Source organism: Daucus carota, chromosome 3, assembly GCF_001625215.2.
Source record: "Daucus carota subsp. sativus chromosome 3, DH1 v3.0, whole genome shotgun sequence".
Lineage (NCBI taxonomy): Eukaryota > Viridiplantae > Streptophyta > Magnoliopsida > Apiales > Apiaceae > Daucus > Daucus carota.
In genome coordinates, this window is record NC_030383.2 from 54,826,185 (window position 1) to 54,851,668 (window position 25,484).

Sequence of the window (25,484 nt, forward strand, 5' to 3'; positions counted from 1 at the left end):
TTAATTTTAGTTACAGATGAGAGTTATGATTGTTGAAATATTAACCGATTAAAATAATTTAAGATTTTAAAAGTTAGGGAATTTGGCAAAAATACCCTTTACTACCATATTAATTGCAATTGTACTACCTGTCCGTTTTTATTGCAAATATACGGTACCTTTAATATTTATGTTAAAGAAATTGCATAACTACGGTAAACTAGCAGCAGCACCATCTTCGTCTCTACAGCTTGAGCTTTTCCGTTTTTCTTCAACGAGGTGCGATTAATCTTACACTTTTTTCTTGTTAAGATCTCTTGTAGATATTGTTGTTCACTTAGGTTGTTTTCATTGTAAGTTGCATTATGTTTTGCAATTCAAAATCTGTGCGTGTTACATGTATAAACCCTAGCCTTTGAATTTATGTTTTCGTGTTTTATGTTGTAAATCTCAACTGATTTTGTTAGTTTCATAGTGTGAGTTTGATTTTATTAAAGTTTTTTTGAAATCTGAGTAGAGGGTTTTAGAGTTTCATATTTTGAATTGCTAGTTTGTGTTTGTTTTTCACTGTGATGAGTTGATTTACCTTGTTCTCATGCTCTTTATAGTCATTTACTAGTTGAGTTTTGTTTTGTTTTAAGTTGATTTTTTAGATTGATTTGCTTATTAATTACCAGCCTGTTTTGTGTTTTCGTTTTGCAGGAACAATGGTTCAAACAAGGCAGTCCTCGGCTTCTCCATCTGTTGCATCAGGTTCTCGTTCGAAATCAAAAGTGAAGATGTTGAATGGAAGGAAATCTAAATTAGCAATTGTATCCAAAAAATTGAAGCTCACTTTCCATGATGATCTTCGTGCTCCACCTCAGGTATATTGGTTGTGTTGATAATGCTTTCGTATTATTATTTTGATGCTCATATGTACTAGCTTAATTTGATTTGCCAACAAATTGATTCGTTTGGTTTTATGTATAGTAGCTTATAGTTTGTGATAGTGAGCAATTATGAGTTATATATAATTGTATATTTTTGGTTTTGTAATATGTTATTGTAATGTTAGTTTTGCAGTTGTTTCAGTATAGTTAATAGCTGATAGTTGGTGGCATGCTTAGTTGTGTTCTATTTTTTCATTTATGTCACTAGTTGTTTTGTAAGTGAAATGTGAGTTATTTGTGTTATTTTCTTGTTATGGTATGAAATATGAGAGCAATCTGCAGTGTTTCTTTGTCCTTGTAAACTTGCATTGCTATCAAATCTGACTTGTGCTTGTCTTCTATGATTTCATTTGAACCGACCTCTGCACTAGTTGTTGTAACAAGATCATTTGTTGGTATAGTCAGCAGTTGTCGTGAAACCATTTCTGCATAGTCCATAAAGTCTCCAACAGTGTTTTTGTTTAAATCATCAGGGAAGTCATTAGTGAAACAACCCGGGTCAAATCCCGAGTTTTTTTCCGAAAATCGGGTCAAGTCCCGAAATCCGAATCCGAAAATAAGCCTAAATATACTGGCCCAACTGCAACAACTTAGGTAATCCACAAGCTCACCACAGGCCCCCAAAAGATCATGATTTGTTGGTGCAATTAGTAGTAGGACTTATGCTTATAAACTGAACAAATATTCCCACTCTTCTCGATGTGGGACTGGGGTGTTACAAACTCCCCCACTTAAATTCCTGACGTCCTCGTCAGGCAGAAACGGATAGCCCATAGGCCTAGATCGAATCTCTCTAGCCATTGTGGGATAATACCGGCTGGCTTTGTGTCCCCGCCTCTGGATCTCTATCCATTGCGAGATAATACCACCAACCTTCGTGTCCCCACCTCTAGCAACTTGACGAATCAAGCTTTCGAGAACCTGGCTCTGATACCATATGAAACAACCCGGGTCAAATCCCGAGTTTTTTTCCGAAAATCGGGTCAAGTCCCGAAATCCGAATCCGAAAATAAGCCTAAATATACTGGCCCAACTGCAACAACTTAGGTAATCCACAAGCCCACCACAGGCCCCCAAAAGATCATGATTTGTTGGTGCAATTAGTAGTAGGACTTATGCTTATAAACTGAACAAATATTCCCACTCTTCTCGATGTGGGACTGGGGTGTTACAATTAGCAACACTAGATGATAAGCATTCTGTAATCTGAGCTTCATCACAAACATTATCAACAGTTGCTTCACTCCGAGTAGAATTAACTGATGGTTGCATATATGTTTCATGTAAAGTTATGCTCAAAGGGTACTTGTTAAAATCAGCCTCTCTCTTCTTCAATTCCATATAAAATAACAAATTGTTATCGTCAACAATTTTAAATGGTGGATAGCCCTCCTTTGTCTGGTATTCAATTACCAATGAAATTGACTGAACTTGCAATTTCAGTTCATTGCATATCATCCCTACCAAGTATATGTAGTTGCAATTTGTTGGAAGCAGCACACCGAAAACCTTGAAATTTTTGTAATTTCTGTCCTCATCCCAATATCCACTATGTTGCACAATAATTGGGAGGTTATCCATATCTACAAATCAAAATTTGACCAAGTAACATATTTAGACATTACAATAGGCAGGGGTACACAATGAAAATAAAATTAGTGATTGATCAATGAGTTACAACTACAGATTAGATAGCAACAGCAGATGCGAAATATTTAGACAACTCAATCAAAAGGCTAGTCAATCAGGAGGAAAACTATATCTAATAAACACCTTGCAACTGAAAAACTAGTGCATCATTAAGTTAAAAAAAATGAACACCAGACTAGCTCTCAATAGCATATGCGACATGCTTAGACAAGTCAATCGAAAGGCTAGACGAAAACTCTATTTCATCAACTCAGTGCAACTCCAAAACTAGTGCCTCATTATGTTAATAAAGAGGAACACCGGACTAGCTCTCAACTTCATGTGCCACATGGTTAGACAAGTCAATCGAATGGCTAGAAAATCAGGTTGAAAACTCTATTTGATCAACTCAGTGCAACTCCAAAACTAGTGCCTTATTATGTTTAAAAACAGGAAAACCGCCCTAGCTCTCAACTTCATCTGCGACATGGTTACACAAGTTAATCGAATGGCTAGAAAATCAGGACCAAAACTCTATTTGATCAACTCTGTGCAACTCCAAAACTAGTGCCTCATTTTGTTAAAAAAACAGGAAAACCGCACTAGCTCTCAACTTCATCTGCGACATGGTTACACAAGTCAATCGAATGGCTAGAAAATCAGCACCAAAACTATATTTTATCAACTCACTGCAACTTCAAAACTAGTGCTTCATTTTGTTAAAAAACAGGATAACCGCACTAGCTCTCAACTTCATATGCGACATGGTTACACAAGTTAATCGAATGGCTAGAAAATCAGTACCAAAACTCTATTTCATCAACTCATTGCAACTCCAAAACTAGTGCCTCATTTTGTTAAAAAATAAGAATACTCGACTACCTCTCAACTCCATATGCGATATCTTTACACAACTCAATTGAGAAGCTACACAATCAAGACCAAAATTCTATTTCATAAACGTCTTGCAACTATGATACAAACAACTAAATAGCTACTTAACAATCAAACAATTGTACACTGTTTTTTGTAACTGCAAATGTGCAATTTGAGTTCAGATGCAACTAAAAACTACATAATTCCATTTACACAGATTCAACATAAGTCAGAACTTATCTACAATTACAAATAAAACAAATCATCATAAACTACTTCAATCGGAAACATTTAAAGCAAACAAAAAACTGGATCTGAAATTCGATTGAAAATTCGAGTATAGTTTCAAACTTACTGATCCGGTGAATCGGAATAAGAAATCGCGATTTGATTGTCTGTAGCAAAAAGCAGAGAATTAACTTTTGTGTGGAAGTGTGGGGAGATGGCAGTGAAGATAGTTTTCTCGGGAGAGAATGAAAAGCAACTGTATGCAACGAACTGGTAACTAATAACGAATTACCGTATTTTTGCAAGAGCTTATTGAACTTTGTAACCCCACACTTTGGCTGATTAGCAAATCAGACCCCACACTTTGAAACGTGACAGTTTGTAACCCTAAGTTTCATTTAGCTTTCGGTTTGTAACCCTGGTCCACACATCTGTTAAAAACAGCCGTTAACTTTAACTGTTTGAGAGATAACAGTGTGTATATTAGTTTCTAACAGCTACTTTACTCCACGTGACCCCTCAAAATTTATGTATCATATTTGGAAATTATTTATGAACACACACAACGATGTAAAATAATTTAAAATAATTTTTAAAATACGTATTTAGATTTAGAATCTGAAAATTTATTTATTTTTACATAAACGATGTAACTTATTTTAAAATTTACAATAAATACATATTTTAAAATTATTTGTAATTTAATATATATTGTTGTGTGTGTTCAGAAATAAATTTTAAAATATAATACATAAATTTTGAGAGGTCATAGGGGGTAAAGTAGCTGTTAGAAACTAATATACACACTGTTACCTCTCAATCAGTTAACGTGAACGGTTTTTTTTTAACGGATATGTGGGTCATGGTTACAAATCGAAAGCTAAATGAAATTTAAGATTACAAACTGTCACGTTTCAAAGTGTGAGATCTGATTTGCTAATCAGCCAAAATGTGGGGTTACAAAGTGCAATAAGCTCTTTTTGCAATAATAACCTAGTGTAGTCTAGTTTTGCAAATTAAATGTAAAAACAAATCGTAAATATGCACTTTTTTACTTTTTTAAAAATAATAATGAAAAATTCCCTAAAAAATATTCATGATATTGATTGCTCCATCCTTTTACTACCGGGACAAGGCACTGTCCTAAAAACAAACACATCACCAACACTAAACCCAACCGCCAACACCGGTTTGTTTGTGTCTTCGGACATCATCAATGGTTTCCGCCGGATTATCTAGCTGTCGGGACCGGACATCCGAGTTCCGATCACTCGTTGAGACACTAAAAAAGATCGGAGGAATCTCATCAGCTCCCAGTGGTTCACACATCGATTCTACATCTCCTAATAATAATAACAATTTAACTTCTTTAAATCGATCTGAATTTAACAAGCGAGCTTCTCGTATCGGATTCGGCATTCACGAGACGTCTCTTAAGATCGGAAGACTCGAAAAGCGTATGCATCTTTTGTATTTTTTCATTTATTCGTTTATTTATTTATGTTCATGTATTATGAATCTAATCATGTTTTGGCTAAAGCTTGTAGGCTTGTAGCTAAGTTAAATAACATCTGCATTGATTGATTTAATTTTTTTCTGAGACGATGAGTGTTTTTATGTCTTTTAGCTTGATAATAACATAATAGCCTAGTGTGTGTTACCATTGCTGATGTGATCGTATTGGATTAGCACAATTGATTTAGTCATTGCACAACATTTTATGTTGGAGACTGATAAATTATCTTTTTGAACTGGCGGAATGGTCTAATGATGATGTCGGTTAGTTATTGAACAATCTTATTCTAGGATTCCCGCAGATACACTACATTTCACTAATTTGAGCTTTCTTTTACTTCTTTGCATGATCTGTTTGTTATAGAAATGATATGTAGATTGACTTGATTAGAATTGAAGCTAAAATGGCGGGTGAGCTGCTTAATGCCTGTTAATGTATTAGGCGACGTGTTTATGTTAGTGTTGGAATGCATACCTAATAAGGATTATTAGGGTGAATCATATGTTTCACATTATGAGATATTGATATTCAGTTTAGTCTGTTTATGAACATCCTTCGTGTCAATGGATGTACTAATTGAATTTAATTTTATTACAGTCGTGCACTTTTGTCAATGCCTAAGTTTGCGTGTCATTCTGTCCTCTGGGTTAGCAAGGGATAAGAGAATAATAGTTTGTCTTGTATATGATGACTCAGTTTTGTTTATGCACTCATATGTGCGCTAGAATAATATGAATTTTTTCCTCTGATAATCAACCTCACATGCCTTGTCTTGCAACAAAATAGGGAACGGTAACATTAAAGACTTTGAAAGGCATACATTGTGTAGACAATATTCATAACATATCAGATTTGATTTGTTAGTTAATCAAATCGAATGAGAGCTGCATGTCTTGTGTTCTAAAGTGAAAGTTATAAGAGAGCGTGCCTGATGGGACTCGAATTTTAAGTAATTTTTGCTTTTATGTCTATGGGCTATCTTATATATTGTTTACCTTTCTCTTTTTGTTTGCTTATGTTGGTTCACTATAAGAACCCTAATTGTTCCAGGCTTAGATTATTAGGTGTTTGTTGGGGATTCCCCCAAATTTAGACCGATGTAGTTCTCATAGTCTTATATGCAATCATTTTTACTATTAAATTTGATCTATATCTTTTCCATTGTTCTACATCTTGAGAAACTCTGGGGTTTATTTTTGTTTAGCTAGACTATAATCCCAGTGCCAGTACTGTATTTTTTGGTCCAGATAAGCATGCTATTTATTTGGCTGAAATAAAATGCTGGACTATATTCTATTTGCTCTGATTTCGCCGTATAATATTTGGAGACCTTTATAATGTGCAACATTTTGTTAGCGGCTACATATATAGTACACTAGTACAGTTCTCTAACAGGTGCTTGATGACATTTACTTCATAATGCAGTGGCAAAAAAATCATCACTTTTCGATGATCCGCTAAAGGAGATTCAAGAATTGACTGCTTTAATAAGCGATGACATTGCAGCACTAAATGTAGCAGTTTCTGATTTGCAAACTGTTCAAAACATGATGGTTGCTGATGGAAACTATTCTGAAGATAGAGCTGTTCATTCAACTGCAGTGTTTGATGACTTGAAGAACAAGCTTATGGGGGCTACCAAACAATTTCAGGATGTTTTAACTACCAGAACAAAGGTAATACTAACTTGAATGGTCTTCCTTCCTTGATGTTTAGTTGTCCTTTCACTCATGGACATCAATATATAACAGAATATCAAGGCTCATGAAAGCAGGAAACGGATATTTTCGACAAATATGGCTAGAGAAAACCCACTAAGGCAGCAGCCAAATGCTATACCAGAGCCACCGCCCTGGGCAAGTTCATCTAATGCATCAGGGAGTTCCCAACCATCAGAGTATGGCTTTAATTTTCTGTTATAACTGTCTACTTATTTTATTATGCATAAATATGTATCTCTTTACTACATACCTCATTGCATTATCTACAAGAATATCTATTAAACAGTTATTTTCTGAATTTTATGATGTTGATCACCAAATGCTTACCTTTTTTAGTACTCACTTTTGTGATATTGGTAATTTGTCCCTGTATTGCAATAGCATCAGTCTGTTACAGAAAACAGGATCTAGGTAGCAGGCAGCTAAGGAAATATGAATACCGTATATGCCATACACTGATTATCACAAAATAGATGTATATATACATAACAGCAAAAAGTTAATGCATGTTTATGATTCATTATTGTTTCATCTTCATTATATTTGACTTTTAATCTCCCCTCCAAATTTATATACACCCTAAATATGTTTGCTTACTGCTGTTTTATACACTCTTGTACGGTATTCCCTTAATTTGATCATTCAAGTTGCAGACTGACCAATTCCAAACTTAATAAATGAAAGCAAGATACTTGTTTGGCCATCTTGACTTAAAATAAGACATTAGGTTTAGTAAATGTTACTTGATTGCTCATTTAAACACTTATGCTTTCTTATAATTACCATGATCATGTAATGATATTATTCTATACTTATGCTTAACTCTTTTTTTACGCGTTTCTAGATAAATTTTCTATTGCATATGCTAATATTTATGTTTGATTAAACTTTCTTTATCTCTTCATCAGACCGGTATCAAATGCAGCTCAAGTCGGAAGTCAACTAAGGTGCGCACTGATATTATTATCAGTATTAGCTATAATCTAAATCTGTGCGAGCTTTTTTTGTTTCCTCTCTCCATTTAGTAATGTAATTTAAGTGAAAGTAAGAGCCACTTTAGTGAAAATAATACTTTTGGAGTTGAAGTTTCTAATATTTTGCACTGAAAGTACCAGTAAAACTGGATTTTAAAGGCTCTAATTGATGCTGTTGACAGAATTTTGGATGAGCAGTGTCCCAGTAACTTTTGCTATCATTCTAAAATACAAAGAGAAACATCACCGAGCCTAATGCATTCTTCTCTAAATATTAGTTTAAAATTCTAATTTTGTTTTATTATCAATGTTGCTACTGCTGCTGTTTTTGTTAATGATTTATGATATGATTTATGTATAATCTGTGTTTAAACAGTATCCTTATGTTGCCAGTTGTCACAAATTAGACATTCCTAAGTTACAACATGTATTGGCTGATGAAATGGGAAACATTTTTAATTTCAGACGAAGGTTAGCTGTTGATGGTCCATCTCAGCAAATGCAAATGTCCATGTTGCAGCAGGTGGCTCCACAGCAAGAAGATCACACTCAAAGTCGGGCAGTTGCTCTTCATAACGTGGAGTCCACAATTTCTGAACTCAGTGGTATCTTTACAAATTTGGCGTCTATGGTTGTACATCAGGGAGAACTGGCAATCAGGTTTGTATTTTTCTTTTCTATGCTACTTCTGCGGTTCTGCCGAAGAGGTACTAAGAGTGGGGTGAAACCTTTTTTTGGCTTCCTTTCTTAAAAAAAATATTTTAAATTATTAATTTATGTAGGAATAATGTCGGCATTTATCTCATTGAATTTACAATCACTATTCCTATGTTCATCTGTACATAGATTATTGATCGACAGCAAGTAATTGATGAATGTAATAACAATAATAATAATAATAGTAATCTAATCTGTTATCTTTTACTTAACAAGAATGTACTGATTCTACTGAAAATGTGACTTCTACTGAAAAACCCTGCATTTATTTAGGAATAGTACAGAATAATATAATGCAATATTCTAACTGAAGAACCAGAGATTTAAGTAATATAAACTATATCACTTTCCTAGTTTTCTCACAACTATATATGATTAACAGTTATCAGTTTTAGTGGGCCCTTTATTATTAATATTTGGGGAGTATTGACTATTGATTAAATCCATGACAAAGGGGTGTGTGTGCCCTTTACCATGGTCCTAAGTCCCAACCCTTCTAACCACGTCTTTTTAAACAGTCTTTACATTTTGTTTCTGATTCTAAAAGTGATCCTGCCGGAGAATATACAATAACTCTTCTGATCATATATATAAATGAACGTTAAATTTTCTAGAACTACCTGTTAAATAAGTGAGAGTGATACTGATACCCTAGAGCAAGAGCTCTCTGGATTTTGATGTTGTACATACATAATATATATGAAGCGATAACGAAGTTATTATAGTAATACAATTGCATGCATTTGTTGTCTTTGTTTTTTACTGCATATCTGATGCCTCTTGCACATACCATTGTTTACTCTTCACCTTTCTATGCTGGGTCTGTGGGTCCATAGATCTGCAATCACTCCTTTGCATGTATACTTGCAAGGATTGACATTCCCATTTTCATAAATGCCAAAATAGTTCTCAGGTGTGGCATGATCCTTTTCCTTGCATGTTATGTCGTAATCTGCATGTGTCTAAGAGATTTCTTTTCCTTCCTGTAATTAATCTGACTGATATTTACTTCAGAATTGATGATAACATGGAAGAGACATTGACGAATGTTGAAGGTGCTCGCAGTTCTCTATTAAAGCATCTGAACAGAATATCATCAAACAGGGGGCTTTTAATCAAAATATTTGCCATTCTAATATTTTTCTTAATGGTATTCATATTCTTTCTGGCTTAATTTGTACCGGTTATTCTTTGGTCCTGCACCTTCTGCATTCCACACAACTGCAGCTCTCTCAAACGTCGGCGTTGTTTCCCCAAGCAAATTTGGCCCAGTTGTGGGAACCGGCATTTCATAGGATCCATTATTTGTTGCATTCCATGTATATACATCGTGCAATGCTGAATTTGTATATTGTTTTCTGTATGTATAACTTAGTGAGGCTCATTGATTCTTGAATTCAGATACATTATGGTTTTTCATCCCATCCCAGCTTATTATAATGGTTGGGCAATATTTATAAATTTGTATGTTGGATTTACACAAATGAATCATTTGAGCATGGAGAATCAATTAAAATGGAATGCTATACTGCTCATGAGGTTAGAGTAAGTAAATTATTCAGGCAAGAAATATATATAACAAGGGTCTTGGTTCCGGGTGGTCTCGGCACTGTATGTTGGGACCTCTTATATAAGATACAGTTTCGGTATCCAATTTTTTAAACGCTGAACGGGTAAAATACTCATTTCGGTCGTCTAGTTAAAAAAACTGCTTAAATAATCATTTTACTCGTTAAAAAGCGAGGAATGTGTTAAAAAATGTTATAACTTGGTTGCTGGATATTCATGCTAACTGTTTGGAAACTCAATTCTATGTTGTAGAAGAGGATCTGAGTATACACGTGCCGGAGAAGAAAACGATCTATGAGGATATTTATACTGATGCAAAGAAAGAAACTTGGGAGAATCCATTTTTCGTATTTTAATTCTATTTTTTGTATTTAAACTACATACGTGTATCATTCGAAACAAGGGATTTAGTGTTCGGACAAGAAAATACCGAACAACCAATCCAGATTAAGGCGGGTAATTACAATTTTATCACACTTCTCTCTCTGTCTCTCCTCTCCTCTGCTCTCAACAAGATAAGATATCTTCAACTTTTTTCTTTGCACACTACTCAACCAAATTCTCTGCAGAACCATCACAACATTTTACCAAATGTGGTTCCACCTATCATAAGCTCTTCATATAAGCCACAAATATGAACTTTTCAGCTGCCACTTTTAGAGGCAACTCCATTCCATTTTCATGCTGCACTTCATGCTCTACAATCCGCAGCTTTCACCCCTCCGTATCTTCGCGCTTTAGGCACTCCAGCAATCACCTCATTTTCAGGTAATTCTTCAACATTAGCACGGAGTTGAAGTAAGTCTGCGTACATGTTATTGGAAAGACTGTTTTTATTAATTTATGCTTAATTTTTAGTTCTAAGATAATGTTTTTTTAGAAATTATGTTGATGATTTTATGCTTAATTTCAGTTCTAAGCTAGTATTTTCGAGGAATAGGGAGGTTTTATGCAAGGGGGCTGAAACACAAACTGGCCCTGGTGATAATGAAGATAAGGTAGATAGGAATTATTTTTTATTTTATTTTATTTTTAATTTGTGTTTTGTATGAATTGCATTGCTGAGTGCTTTGTTATGAAAATTTTTAGGGAAGGGAAGAGCATGAAGAGGGAGAACTGCCAGAAACAAGTTCGACTGATTCTGAAGTTAATTCCCAGCCCATTCCTGCTGATAATCAAGTACTTCATTTTTTGTTTTTGTATAATTTTTTTTGTTTTTCAGAATTGAAGCTTTGAACTTGTTTTTTTATTTTCTCATGGATATATGTGATTGGCAGGAAAATGAGCTGCCGGTTGTTATTGAAAGCCGGGATAGTCTAAATGATGTTATAAAGAGCCTTGATAATTTATATAAAGCTAGTGGTGCTAAGCCGGAAGGAGGCACTGAGGTATTTGGTTCTGTATTTCTTATTTCGATGGAATTGAAGCTCTTAAGTTGTTCATTATTTTCTCACGAATATATGTAAATTGGTAGGATAAGGAACAGCCCGTTGTTATAGAGAGGCTTGATAGTCAGAACTTAGCTGATAGTAGTGGTGCAGACATTAAGCCTGAAGGGGGCATGGAGGTATTTTTCAGTTAGGCTTTTCACATTGTTATAATATTTCACTTTGTATTAAAATGTTTAATAAAGGTGGAATTTCAGGTTTTGGGTTATGCTTGTAAACATGTCTATTTTGTGGCAGTCTAAACTTTATTCATGTTTGCTCAAAATTGGTACATAAGCTTTAAAGAAATGTTTTTTTCCTTACAAACAAGTCAGCTCGGGTTAATCAAGTCATGACATATCATTTTTATGTTATGTGTTTCAGTATTTGGCAATCGAGTTGGGTTCCACTCGGGTTTATGTGTCTTGTCAGACATTGTCACCATTAATGTTTGCACTGTGTTATTATGCATGTTTGTAAAATACATAGGTAATGCCTTAATACTTCATGAAGGATTTTGGCTTGTGATCTGATTATGATAATTTACTATACTACAACGAGTGCTAATATCCCAAATAGTAGAATTTTCTTGTATTCTACTGCTGTTCACATCTTTCATCTTTGTGGCCTTTAAATTTTGAGTTGCATGAAACAGGGTGCTGATGAAGTAGAAGTCGCAAGTGGATCTCCTCTGCCAGGTGTCAAGGTGATCACATTTTTGATCTGCGCTGTTTTCATAGTTTGAAGTTGTTGTGACCTTTTTAGTATTCTTGTTAATTGTAATTGTAGTGGTTTGTTTGTTGTTAAATTAATAGTATTTGTGAATTCCTGAATGTTATAAGCAGCCCCAATTACTTGATGAACGCATTACGATCCCCAAGGAGACAATTGACATACTGAGGGACCAAGTATTTGGCTTTGACACCTTCTTTGTGACTGGACAGGAGCCATACGAGGTGAGTATATGAAGTGCTTATGTTGTGTTTGGTTGGGGAGAATGGAATGGAATGGAATGAAATGAGTAAAATTACTTGAAACTAATAGAAATAGGAAGAAAGTTTTGGAAAAAACTTGAGGGAGTGCAAAATTGCTATGATAAGATTTGAGAAGAAATTGATGATAGGAGAGAATGGAGCATTCCATCTCAAATTGAAGGTGTGATATCTACTACATGATGTAAGGAATGGAATGAAGGAAAGAATGAAATTTCTTAAAAATTGTCCATAAGATAGTTCATTTTTCATTCCATTCCTTCCGGAATCATTCACCCCAACCAAACACAACATTAGTCTTTGGTGATCTTTTCCTTTCTATCACTCGAAAACTTCTCTAAACAATGTGGAAATATTATGAGCTTAGTAACACACAGATAACCCTATATTCAATAATGAGTTATAGTTACTCTTTGAATGAAGCCGTACTGAGAAAGGTCACAAAAATGTTTTGCAAATATAATTAGGGGTTGCAAGAAGTCTCAAATCTGAGAAAGAAAAAAGCACTATGGCTGAATCAAATTCTAAGAATATAGGAAACTTTTTCCAGTTGTGTGATTTAAAAGCCTCCTGGCATCCATATCTCATCAAAATAAAATATAGAGAAGCTAGTTAGTCAATCATAATCTTCCCACTTAGTTATACATTAGCCTAGTGGAGAGTAATTTTTGAAACGGGTTTTATATCAAATGGGTCACTCGTTCTGCTCAAAAATCTCACCTAGACCACCCATTAAAAAACCATATCATTTAGACCACTAAATTGAGTATATATATCATTATGTTTAATAAGGTTATGGTAATTGACATAAATTGTTAAGTTTTTAAACTTTCTGTCCCAATTCAAAGTTGACGTGTTCATCAATGTTGAATCCGGCATGCATCCGACATGGCGTCTAGAAAAAAAAGATAAATTAAATAGATTAATCGGGCCAACCTAATAAAAACATGTAAGTAGAATAAAAGCCCTAATTAAACTATTCATTTGGGAGAAAATGCATTTGAGAGGTCATAAATTCGACCCCTCAAGTTTGAATGGGACAAAAAGTTTAAAGACTTATCATTCTCCGTCAATTACCATGACGTTATCAAACAGAATGATATATATACTCAATTTAGTGGTTTAAATGATATGGTTTTTTAATGGGTGGTCTAGGTGAGATTTTTGGACAGAATGAGTGTCTCCTTTGATATAAAACCCTTTTTGAAACTATACCACCTTTTTAATTTTATGAATATATCATCCGAATGATTTGGGAGACATCCTGTAGTCCGTCCTCATGTATGTTTTTGCTTTCCGATAACCCATCTGATTTTTAATTTTTTGGTTATGAACTTATATACTCTAAGCAAATTCTAGTGTCAATTTACAAATTTCATAGGGTGGAGTATTGTTTAAAGGGAACTTGCGTGGGGAGGCTGCTAAGAGTTATGAAAAGATAGCAAAAAGGTTGCAGGTTAGTTTCACGAGTGAGGCTTTCATTCTCTATCAGGACTCGTGTTAATTTAGAGTTGATGAGAATATCATGTGCAGGACAGGTTTGACGATCAATTTAAGCTTTTCTTACTAAACAACCCCGAAGACGATAAACCTGTTGCAGTTGTGGTTCCGAGAAAGACCTTGCAGCCAGACACAGCTGGTAAAACTTTAGCTCTCCTTTAATTTTGCGTTCATAGTATTAGATCAATGTTTCACTATTAGATTTGGCGGGGCTGAATTTCATTCTGGTCTTTTAATGGGTTTAATTTACCATCTGCAGCCGTCCCAGAGTGGTTTGCAGCAGCTGCATTTGGATTAGTTACAGTCTTCACACTACTTCTACGTAATGTGCCTGCTCTGCAGTCAAACTTATTGTATGTTCACTTTCTTCTTTTAGTTGTATATTTTTATTTTTGGTTTTTGCATATGTTAAACCGAAGAGGAGCAGACACATTTACTAGAAACAGCATGGCAATTCTAGATTTACTACAAGATTTGTGTTCTGTTTACAGTAATTAAAACCTACTAGCTTTATTGGCATGGTTTTGTAAGCTGTATTTCCTTGAGGTATAAATCTCCGTTTCTATATGACTAAAAGGTAGTTTCACTAACCCTCTGAGTTTCTGACTTAAGGTCCTTTAGTGATATTTTCAGTTTTAGCAATCTTACCATATTACTCTAGCAAAGTTTCCTTACCGCTCCTGTGTTGCTCTGTATTTGTCCCTTTGACATTCTACGTGAGCTAAAAGTTTTATAGAAAAAAGGTACTTGATCATATTTATTTGTGTTTTTTGATATGGATAAAAACTCAAAGTAGTTTTTCGTTGTAAATAAATAAATCTGAGTTTTCTATTAAAAAATATGTATAAATGCCCTTTTTATAAACCTTAAAGTCACCAAGAGAGGTTGAAGGAATGGCAAAATCAGAACAAATAGAGTATTTATTTGCAAAATGTATGAAGCCTGGCTGACTCTTCCACGCTATAAGTGCGTAGAAGAAAAAAAGGGCTAGTGGCTTCTGTCGAACCTGTTTTTACAGTATGTATTACCTTGTTGGTTGCATTTAAATTTCTGATGTACTTTCACTGTTCTTTACTCCTTAACTTTTTCTCATCAAAAGCCACCGATTTATAACATGTAACATTAATTCATGATTTGCGTTGTGCCAGATCAATTGTTGACAATCTTGACACACTGGAAAATGGTCTTCCTGGAGCCCTTGTAACTGCACTTGTATTGGGTGCACATGAAATCGGCCACATTCTAGTTGCAAGCAGTTCAGGAGTAAAGCTTGGGGTGCCCTTTTTCGTTCCGAGCTGGCAGGTGAGGTATACGAGTCCTACACCAGAGATCAGTCACAGTTCTTTTTTGCTATTCCTTAATAAGTAATGTTTTCGGTACTCATGTTTGCATTTTGATCTTTATAATCATCATTAACCTTGAAGAAGAATAGCTTCATTGGTATTAGAAAGTAGCACCTTTCAAATTCTATTCGGAACTAGACCTTGTTTTTCCATAATGTGGAGAATTGGTAGCAAGATAATGTGACAACCTATGGTCATAGTCACCATATATGTTAAACGCCACACAATACTAGGGTACAATAATTGTCATTCTTCGCAACTTTATCCTCATAAATTAGGTTACGTCAATTCTAATGAGCTGCATTGGTGCCAGATAGGCTCTTTTGGTGCTATAACAAGAATCATGAATATTGTACCAAAACGTCAAGATCTCCTAAAGGTTGCTGCAGCAGGACCTTTAGCTGGTTTCTCCTTGGGCCTTGTTCTTTTGCTTGCGGGGTTTTACTTGCCACCCGCTGATGGCATTGGTGTTATTGTTGATGCTTCCGTATTTCATGAGTCACTCCTTGTTGGGGGAATTGGTAAGTATAGTATTGTCATGCATGCAATGCTTTGTTATGTATTTAAAGTTAGGTTCACTAATTGTAGCTCTATGGACACTTATATTTCTTAAATGGTTTATAGGAGACTAAATTTTCCTCTTTTTTAATAGCTAAATTGCTTCTTGGGGATGTTCTCAAGGAAGGTGGTCAGATATCTCTCAACCCCCTTCTTGTATGGGCTTGGGCTGGACTTCTCATCAATGCAATTAACAGCATCCCCGCAGGGGAGCTAGATGGGGGGAGAATTGCATTTTCCATATGGGGAAGAAAGGTAACCTATTAATGCTTTATACATGTAACTGGAAAATACAGCTGAGCCAGGCTGTATTACGTGCCTAGTGCCTACTGCACATTTACAAACATGGCGCAACCTTGTTATTCATATTGAAACAGTGCAGAGGTTTAAGTGAAAGAAGAGGGTAAATGTTCTTTTATATCATAATCCGAGTTTGGTTTAGTATAGAAATCTTGTTAGTTGCGAGGCTGCTATTAGCATGTCGGATAGTAGTTAAACTACCTATTTAAATCAACTCCAAACAAATTATTCTTCATAGGCGACCAGCATAAGATTCTTATGATGTTCGAGGTTCATTCTGAAGTAACTATCAAATAAAGAAAAACATGGTCGAAGCAACAGGAATGTATTGATTCAAGTATGTTCTTTTGTACAGGCGTCAGCTCGCTTTACTGGTGCCTCCATCGTGCTCCTTGGCCTATCCTCATTGTTTAGCGACGTCGCATTCTATTGGGTAGCATTAATATTCTTCTTGCAGAGGGGGCCAATAGCTCCACTGTCGGAGGAAATTACAGATCCAGACAATAATTACAAAGCACTGGGAGTTACAGTTTTGCTATTAGGACTGCTGGTATGCTTGCCATACCCTTTCCCTTTCTCTAGTGAGGCTATTACAAGTTTTTAGTGCACATACTCCATTAATAATTATGGCAAGGATGTGCCTTCCATCTGTTTTGACATTAAGTTCAACTAGTAGATAGATACCAGAGATTCACAGAGTTTCAATGATATACATTGCACCATAATTGCTTGTCATCAACTTCAATAAATAGTAGTAGTCTTATACTCTTATCTTGTGTACGATGTATCTGTGTTTGACATGGCCAAGAAACTTGTTCAATCCGACTCATCGTTTCTTAATTATAACCCAAACATGGCAAGACACGGAACTGTTTGGCTAGGCTTAAAAAGCCAGCTCCAGAAGCAGTTTTCTGTATGAAAGAACTTATAAGAAAATATGAAAAGTTGAAAATTCTACTTTTTAATGATTTATTTTTATTTATGAAATTTAAATTCACAAAAATGTAAAGAAACACTTTAAAAGATAAATTATAATGTTTCGTTATTATATTAATAATTATTACACCCCATGAATTGTAAATTGTAAATACTAATTCTTTTTTCAATATATATATTTATAAATTAGGACACACGACCCCATAATCTCAGTAGTACTATTAAAAATGATCAGTTTTGTAAAATTTTATAACATATGATGTTACAAAATCAGAATGTTTTAGATAAACTGAGGTTATATTGGATTGAGATTTTAAAGCATTTTTTTCATTCATGAAATTCGAGAGTATTCGATTGGGATTGTTTGAAATCTATTATAATCGTGAGGTATTCAATTGAGATTTTAAATTATACTACAAAATTTGGTAGTATTCAATTAGGATTGTAAATTATGCTTTGAAATCCGATGGTGTTCAATCAAGATTGTTTAAAATTCATTAAAATCTAATGGTATTCAAATGCCGAAGGATTTTTTGGATTTCATAAAATGATGGATTTTATTTTAAGTTTTTTGAAATCCCACCAAAATTCATGAGATTTTGAAGCATTGTGCTTAAATCGTATCAACTATACGACAAATGCAATAGTGATCGAAAGTGATTCTCTGCTGAGTGTTGGCCAGGAGAACTTACTGGAGCTTGGTGACCTTATTCATCAATGCAGGGACATCTGAGACATAATGATCGACTCAAGCTTAGTTTTGTTAGGAAGCAATCAAACAAGGTTGAGCATAGCATTGCGAGAATACCTTGTGAGCTAAATAGTTCCATTGTAATTCCGTCTCCTCCATTCTTCTTGTTAGAAACAATATTGTCCGAAAGTTTGGCGTTTTAATGAATTTATCAGTTTCTCAAAAAAAACTATACGATATTTTATCAAGCCCATTAAAATCCATAAAATAAAAACAATTCATTAAATTCTCAATCGGATACATCCAGTAAAATTGACATTTTTTTAAATACCAAAACAGTCCGATCTGTACCCAAACTAGCACCCCTTGCATGTTGCATGAGAACGTCGACCATTGCATGAAAAAAAATAAATCCAGCCGGATCAAAATCGAGCTACCTCTTGAGTGTTAAATACCATAACATGTTGGAACATTGTCCCGAGCTCTGTTGTTTCTCGTTTGTGTCGAGTGGATATAGTTGCCTTTGGCAGGAGACTTGCCCGGTATATACAAAGCTTGTAAGCTGTAACAGCTGGCTGCTCGAGAATTACCTTTAACTTCATGAAATAAATATTTATTTTTCAAAAAAAATAAAATAATTAAGTATTTATAATTTTTTTGGAAATATATATCTAGTTTTGTTGAATAGTGAATATTTAATAAAAAATACGGCACCTAATCTATGTTGTTCCAGTATATTTATTTATCATTTTCAATAAATGACTAAACATGATGGCCGATCAATAACACTAAAATAAAATAGTGGCCATGTGGCCTGTGGGGAGATAGGTTGCTGCTCCATGCCAACCGTATTTATGTAGTGTATCATGTATGCCATATTGGCCTCACCAGCTAGCTTCTGCTATAAATGGAGCATTATTATTGTTTATTTCGACGTGTGTTTGCCTATAATATGTTATATATGTGAAAATTCAATTTGATATAATGAACCCCTCTAAATATAATAATTTTATCAAGTAAAATATTTAGACTAAGAAATCATCGGCACCGGTTATTAAGAAAAGAATTGGGATCGACTTAGAATTATATAACAACACTCATTTTGAAATTCAAGTGTATTCAATTCAGAATTTTAAAAAATATATTAAAATCTTGCAATACTGAATTAGGTTTTCAAATTATCTTCTCATATTTATTAGAATTTTCAATTATGTTTAAAATTCTGATCAATGAAAAATTAGGGATTTTTATAATTATAAACAATGATCGTCAAACTGATTTTTCAGTTTGAATTAATAAGAGGATGAAGGAGTATAAACTTCTTGGAAAAAAAGCTGTTCATCTTTTTTATCATTCCCCAGTGCAACATGCAACTCTCTCCTTTTAACACCTGGCAAACTAAAACGGGCAAAACAGAGAAAATTAGTTGCAAGTCTGTTATGTCAGCAAACATGATCATACTTTCTGTTATCCTGTGATGTGAACGATACAAGTCTCCTTCCCAGCAATTATTTCCCTGATCCTTCATATTACTTACTTTGAGCAGGAAATTAAGTGGGTGTTTGGGAATCGAAGAAGCCCAGCTTCTTGACTTGAGAAGTACTTCTAAAATTTTTCATACTGTTTGGGTAAATAAGCCAACCCACTTATTTGATGAGATTTTGTCCAGAAGTTGGAAGCCAAGAGTTGTAGCTTTTTTTTTTCTTCTCAGCTTTTTTACTCTCCCTTCTGTTTACAACAGCAGAATAACTTATAAATGAGATTAGCCAAACATTCCTTAAATTATAAATTCAAACCAACTTCTCACTTATAATCCACTTCTTTATTTTAATCAATAAGTTACTTCTTTTAATCTTAGCCAAACGGCCCCTAAATATTTTTCTTGGCAACGATATCACTGAATATTATCGCATGGATGGACTGCTCTTTTACAAGAGTTCGACACTAGATAATATTTTTTTTTTAAAGAGTTCGATAATAAGAAGAGAGAAAAGGATATAAGAAATATTTTTCATTGTGTCTTATTATAAGATGTTGATATTGTACTTGTTGGCCTACAGTTGCACTATGTATGGTATTGAAATCATGGAATTGGCCAAGATTATTGGAAAGTACAGAAGAGGAAAACAATATATGTTTGGCCTTTACATGCAAAGATTTAGTAGGTGATCTTGCAATTCTGGTAGTGTAACGGCCTCAAATTAGTTACACTTCCCGTCCATGCAGCTTCTTTAGTTTAGTTAGTTCTGGAGAAGAAACATAGAAATTTGGTAGCTACAAATCCATATAGTTTTATAAATATTTTAATTATTTAAACAAAAATTTAATTTTCTAATTTTTATTCTTTAAAGGAAATTTTTAAAAATATATTATAAATATAAATACAATAAAATATGTGTGAAACAGTAAAAAAAATAGAGTCATAAAAATAGTATATAGATTTAACTATTCACCTGTGCATGAAGGAAGAAACTATACCCCGGTGATCCAATGATTTGAGAGTTCATTTCGTTGTTATTGAAGTGAATTTTGCTCTAAATCTTTTCAATTTAATTTGTTAGGCCTGAACTATGACCATCTGCCGTGTTGGTCAGTGGGCTATATATAATTCTATAATTCTGTTATAAAATTAAGAGTTTAGTGTCACAAAATCCATTAATTATTTTATTATTTTGCTAATCAACCAATAACATTTTTTACTAACAAATTTAATCAATAATTTTTCCAAATCATGCAAAAAAAACGGTTAATGGATTAATCATGGTTAATGACAACTGATATGGCAAATTAAGATAGTTCACGTGATACGGAAGATTAATTAGACTAGTTAGTTTGTTAAAATAACCAACAGACAACTTGATATTGTCAAAAAAAAAATTTATTCAATTTTTTTCATTCAAAGTAACTGAATACGAGAATAATTAGATTGCAACAAATTCTATTACATGCTATAAATTCATAAAATTAAATTAATAATACAAAATTCATAATTTTTTCGAATCATCTGGACATAAAAAATCATAAATTCCTTTCAATCATTCGAACATAAAATCCACAAAATTCCTTCAAATCATTGAGATTTGAACCAAAACTTATCACTAGGACAATTTTTACATTCAGATAAAAAGATAAAAATGTAATTATCATCTTCAAAGTTAATTTTCCTTTTTCCACCATCTTGAACAACTTCCTTACTAGTTTCATCCCCAACCTTCCTAACATATATAATTTATATCCTCAATAGAATCTTCCCTAGCCTCATTAATACGAATATCTTCACCATTATCTTCCTCCACCTCATTATCCTCATCTACAAAACTCTGTTCATTAGACTCAATATCTTCCCTAGCCTCATTAATACGAATATCTTCACCATTATCTTCCTCCACCTCATTATCCTCATCTACAAAACTCTGTTCATTAGACTCAATATTTTAATCAGGCTCCTTTTCTTCATTATAATCACTGTCTTCAGCACTATAACTTCTTTCACTCATTTATATCCATCAATATCATCCCCTTCCTTCATAGCATCTACCTCATCAGCACCCTTTTTATCTATCCCCTGATCCCCCTCCTTATTTTCTTCCCTAAACTGTAAAACCGACTCATATAATGGATTAGGCTTCACCATTGTACCTACCCATATATTTATAAACTTCTTATCACTAAGCCTAGTAATTAAACATCTCCATTAAGTCTTTATCATTTAACAATTTGACATAGTCCATCTTGTGCACATATGAAAACACTGGGTATTTGTAATTAAGCACAACGCCAGACTTCTTACCTTCATCTTCGAAGTCGATAACCAAATCTAGCATATTACATTTATTTGGGTCTACTTGAATAATGACTGTATATTGTCTTCAATTGAACCTTAAACACTTGCAATCTTCCTCCATACTTGATATCTACAACCATATAATACAAACCCAAATTAACCCAATCATATGAACACTAATCGAATTCAGAAATCCCAATTATAAGATGAATATATAAATCAGATGAAAGGAAGAATCGAACATGAACTTACCGTATCAATCGAAGAGCAACGATTGAAATGAGTGTAGCAAGGTGGTTGTTGGGTAGGGTTTCAACAGTAAGAGAGTAGCGGGAGAATGAGAGGGCAACAGAAGTTTTAGACGTTCTTTTGATATTTTGATTTTAATGAATTATCAATTATTAATTTTATTATTATTTTTATAATTTACATGTGACAAGTAGGCGAAGTAGTGATGTGGCAAACATTAGCCATGTGAGATTTTAAATTAACCATGATCAAAAATTTTTGAAAAGATTGTTGGTTAAACTTGTTAGTAAAAAACGTTATTGGTTAATTAGCAAAATAGTGTAAAGATTAATGGTTTTTTGGCAATAAGCTCTAAAACTAAAGTAAAAAGCATAATTCTAGGTGTGCGAAACACATGGCAAGTTATGTACACATACAATACTATTTCAATACAATATATTAAAATAAAAATTAAATACATTTCAATATAATTAAATAAAATGAGTAGGATTGTGAAATCTCAACCAGACCCGACACAAGCAAAATGGGGCCCTATTAAAAAAATAATAATAACTTATTTATGTGTCAAAATCAATCTTCTCCTTATTTTTTCAAAAAAATAATTGAAGAGAAATAAAAAAATATAAAAAATGAAAGTTTTAATATCAAATATAGTCGACATAGTAGACAACGACACTTAAATATTATAATTCATATATTTAAAAATTATTTTTGAATTCAACTATTATTTATAAAGTTCACAAATTTAAATTTCTATAAATTTTTAATGTAAAATCAATTATTTTCTTTAACTATTTTTAAAATGAAACTGAAATCTGAAAATATATATAACATCGTTGACTACAAAAAAGTAGAAAATTTATCTGAGTATTAAATATTTAAGTGTATTAAATTAATAAAATATATAAGAGGCTCAGAGGAGTAACGTAATTGGAACGGTTGAGAATTGAATATCAACAAAATGGACAGAACTTATATGCTAATTTATTAAAATTGGGGCTCGTGTGCTATTGGGCTCTTTGCACACCTCAATAGCCGGAGTTGGTCTCAACTTACACATAAATCTTCCTTATGAGATTTTTTTACTTTTCAGGAACTCAGTTAGGTTGCCTAGCTATCACAACAAGGCGAAGAAGGCCCCTCAAATAAATACCAACTCCTACCGGAGCATCCAAATCAATCACCCCCTTCTTGAATTAGTACGAAAATTCATCGAAAAATCCTTGATCCATAATTTTTACCGCCTCTTGCTTAAAACTCCATCAACATTGAACGAGTATCCTTGTTATACTTTTTCCTTTCTTTTAATATTCACTTCCTCCATAACAGCTCGGATATGAGGATGATGTCGGTATTTATTTTCGAAACAAAATAAGGGATCAGGTTTCAAATAAGGCAGTAGGTATATCTCATCAATGCCAAATACATTGCGCTTTCACTTACATGATATTTCAAGCGAAGCATCATCTATGACTTTGCCATCATCCATGTTAACTGAAAAGCATATGTTAAGCCTATTTGTAATTAAGAGGTATCAACTCAACTCTGATAAGAAAGCAAGTAAATAGCAAGTGCTGCTAATCGGAATCCGTACGAAGAACGTCAAATGATTTATTGAAGATTTTATATCAGAAGAATTTCAGGATGCTGCTATGAACCACAGGGAGAAGTTCATTAATATGTTCAAGCCTCAGTGTACAAATAATCTTTTGTAGTACGTCCAGAAGATCATAAGGTATAAAGTTTAAATACTTTATTTATTCAGAAGATTCCATATTGTGTCTACAAATGAAGAAGAACTTGAAGATGAAGAATCGACGAACAAGCCACAGCTTAATTGTTTAATTGACAAGGAATATTTAATTCAGCTAGTTACAGATGAACCAGACAGTACATTTGTGTATCAGCTCATCAGATTAAATATTCCGTGTCAAATGAAGGTGGTCGTTCAATCAAGACAAAGATCGGAATTGTTTAAAGAAGACTGAAGACTCTACTGCAGAAGGAAAGAGGTTAATATGATTATCTAATTAATTATTTCACTTCTCAAAATAATTATATTGGATGTGTAATTTATTTATTAAATTGATTCTATCTCGAATTAATTTAATTTATGAATTTATGCATGTAATATAATTAAGTGAATATTAATTAGTTAATTATATAAAAGAAAATCAATTGTTATATACATTTAGAACTCCAAGTCAATCCAATTGATTGTCTTACCTTCCCAAAGATTGTCTAATCCTTAGCTTCCAAGACTAGCCAATTGATTGTCTTACCTTCTCAAAGATTGTTTAATCCTTAGCTTCCAAGACAAGCCAATTGATTGTCTTACCTTGGATTGAGATTGTCTTACCTTGGCTAAGATTGTCTTTCCTTCCATAAGGATTGTCTTACCTTGGCTTAGATTGTCTTTCCTTCCATAAGGATTGTCTTACCTTGGCTCAGATTGTCTTTCCTTCCATAAAGATTGTCTTACCTTGGCTCAGATTGTCTTTCCTTCCATAAAGATTGTCTTACCTTGGCTCAGATTGTCTTTCCTTCCCATAAGATTGTCTTACCTTGTCTTGAAATGTCTTGCTAGGCTATAGACAACCATTCTGATTGTCTTGCCCCTTGTAAAATTGTCTTGCCTTGCTTATTTAGGCAAGACAAAGTGTTTTTTTGTGTTAGGCCGAATAAACTCACTATATAGGATAATATAGTGAACACAATCAAAGACAAAAAACAAGTATAAGAGAATAAATCAACTAATCTCTTATTCACAATTCACAGTAGCTTACAAATAATCTCTTAGTGATTTATATTTTATCACTAAGAGCTGCTAGGTTACACGAATGATATTCAATTGTTAACTCCTCTAGAGTAAACCCTAAGCTGTGTTTATATACACAGTTACATGATATCTACTGATTGATTTACATTTATCTGCTTCCTAAAATAATCTAATCAGTAGCTATCCTTCTGCTGTCCTGATCTGCACAATCTCTCTTGATCTTTATCTTCCTTACTTAGTCAGATATGCTCCTGAAAATCAGCCGCCTGCAAACTCTGATCATTGCTTAAACTCTGATCCAGCTGACAGTCGTTAAACTCTGATTTCCAGCTAAACTCTGATATTTGCTTCTGCACACTAAACAAGTTAGATACCTGTGACATCATCAAATATGTAACATTTTGTCTTAACAAGTTTTGTATTGTCTTGTCTTAAGTTGTCTTGCCTTGTTCATGGGATTTGCCTATAAATATGGCCTTCCCTCCTTCATTTGTTCTTGTTCAAAGTATTGTAAAGCTTTTAAGTTGTGCTAAACTTGCTATTTGTTAAATCCACAGTTTTCTGTGCTTTGATCACTCGGTTGTTTTATACCGCTAAGTTAGAATACTTCCTGTCAAATTTATTCTACGAACTAGTGGACATTAAAACGAACCATATTAATTATATAACGACTTTCACATTGTTATATTAATTAATTAATATCTGATTAACAAGTTAAACTCCAATCAGATTATTCCGCCGCGATTATTTTTAAGTGACGATTGTATTCAACCCCCCTCTACAA

The 25,484-nt window shown here is 33.6% G+C and overlaps 2 protein-coding genes across 3 annotated transcripts; both read left to right on the plus strand.

Moving 5' to 3' along the window:
• The first annotated feature begins 4,737 nt into the window (after nucleotides 1-4,737).
• On the plus strand, nucleotides 4,738-10,056 carry LOC108211377 (syntaxin-31). The gene is made up of 6 exons (XM_064089457.1): nucleotides 4,738-5,101; nucleotides 6,586-6,836; nucleotides 6,912-7,057; nucleotides 7,790-7,828; nucleotides 8,321-8,515; nucleotides 9,587-10,056. Exons 1-6 carry the CDS (start codon nucleotides 4,861-4,863, stop codon nucleotides 9,744-9,746), a joined length of 1,032 nt encoding a protein of 343 aa, XP_063945527.1. The 5' UTR covers nucleotides 4,738-4,860; the 3' UTR covers nucleotides 9,747-10,056.
• A 485-nt stretch (nucleotides 10,057-10,541) lies between these two features.
• LOC108215233 (probable zinc metalloprotease EGY2, chloroplastic) lies at nucleotides 10,542-17,030 on the plus strand. 2 transcript variants are annotated; one of them, XM_017387637.2, is made up of 14 exons: nucleotides 10,542-10,909; nucleotides 11,055-11,139; nucleotides 11,231-11,320; nucleotides 11,419-11,529; nucleotides 11,616-11,708; nucleotides 12,224-12,274; nucleotides 12,414-12,524; nucleotides 13,942-14,016; nucleotides 14,094-14,199; nucleotides 14,320-14,413; nucleotides 15,209-15,362; nucleotides 15,717-15,924; nucleotides 16,056-16,216; nucleotides 16,617-17,030. In XM_017387637.2, exons 1-14 carry the CDS (start codon nucleotides 10,776-10,778, stop codon nucleotides 16,863-16,865), a joined length of 1,722 nt encoding a protein of 573 aa, XP_017243126.1. In that variant the 5' UTR covers nucleotides 10,542-10,775; the 3' UTR covers nucleotides 16,866-17,030. The 2 variants fall into 2 exon arrangements, with proteins under 2 accessions (XP_017243126.1, XP_063945526.1); XM_064089456.1 differs by having other exon boundaries at nucleotides 10,630-10,909; nucleotides 11,231-11,287.
• The last annotated feature ends 8,454 nt before the right edge of the window (nucleotides 17,031-25,484 follow it).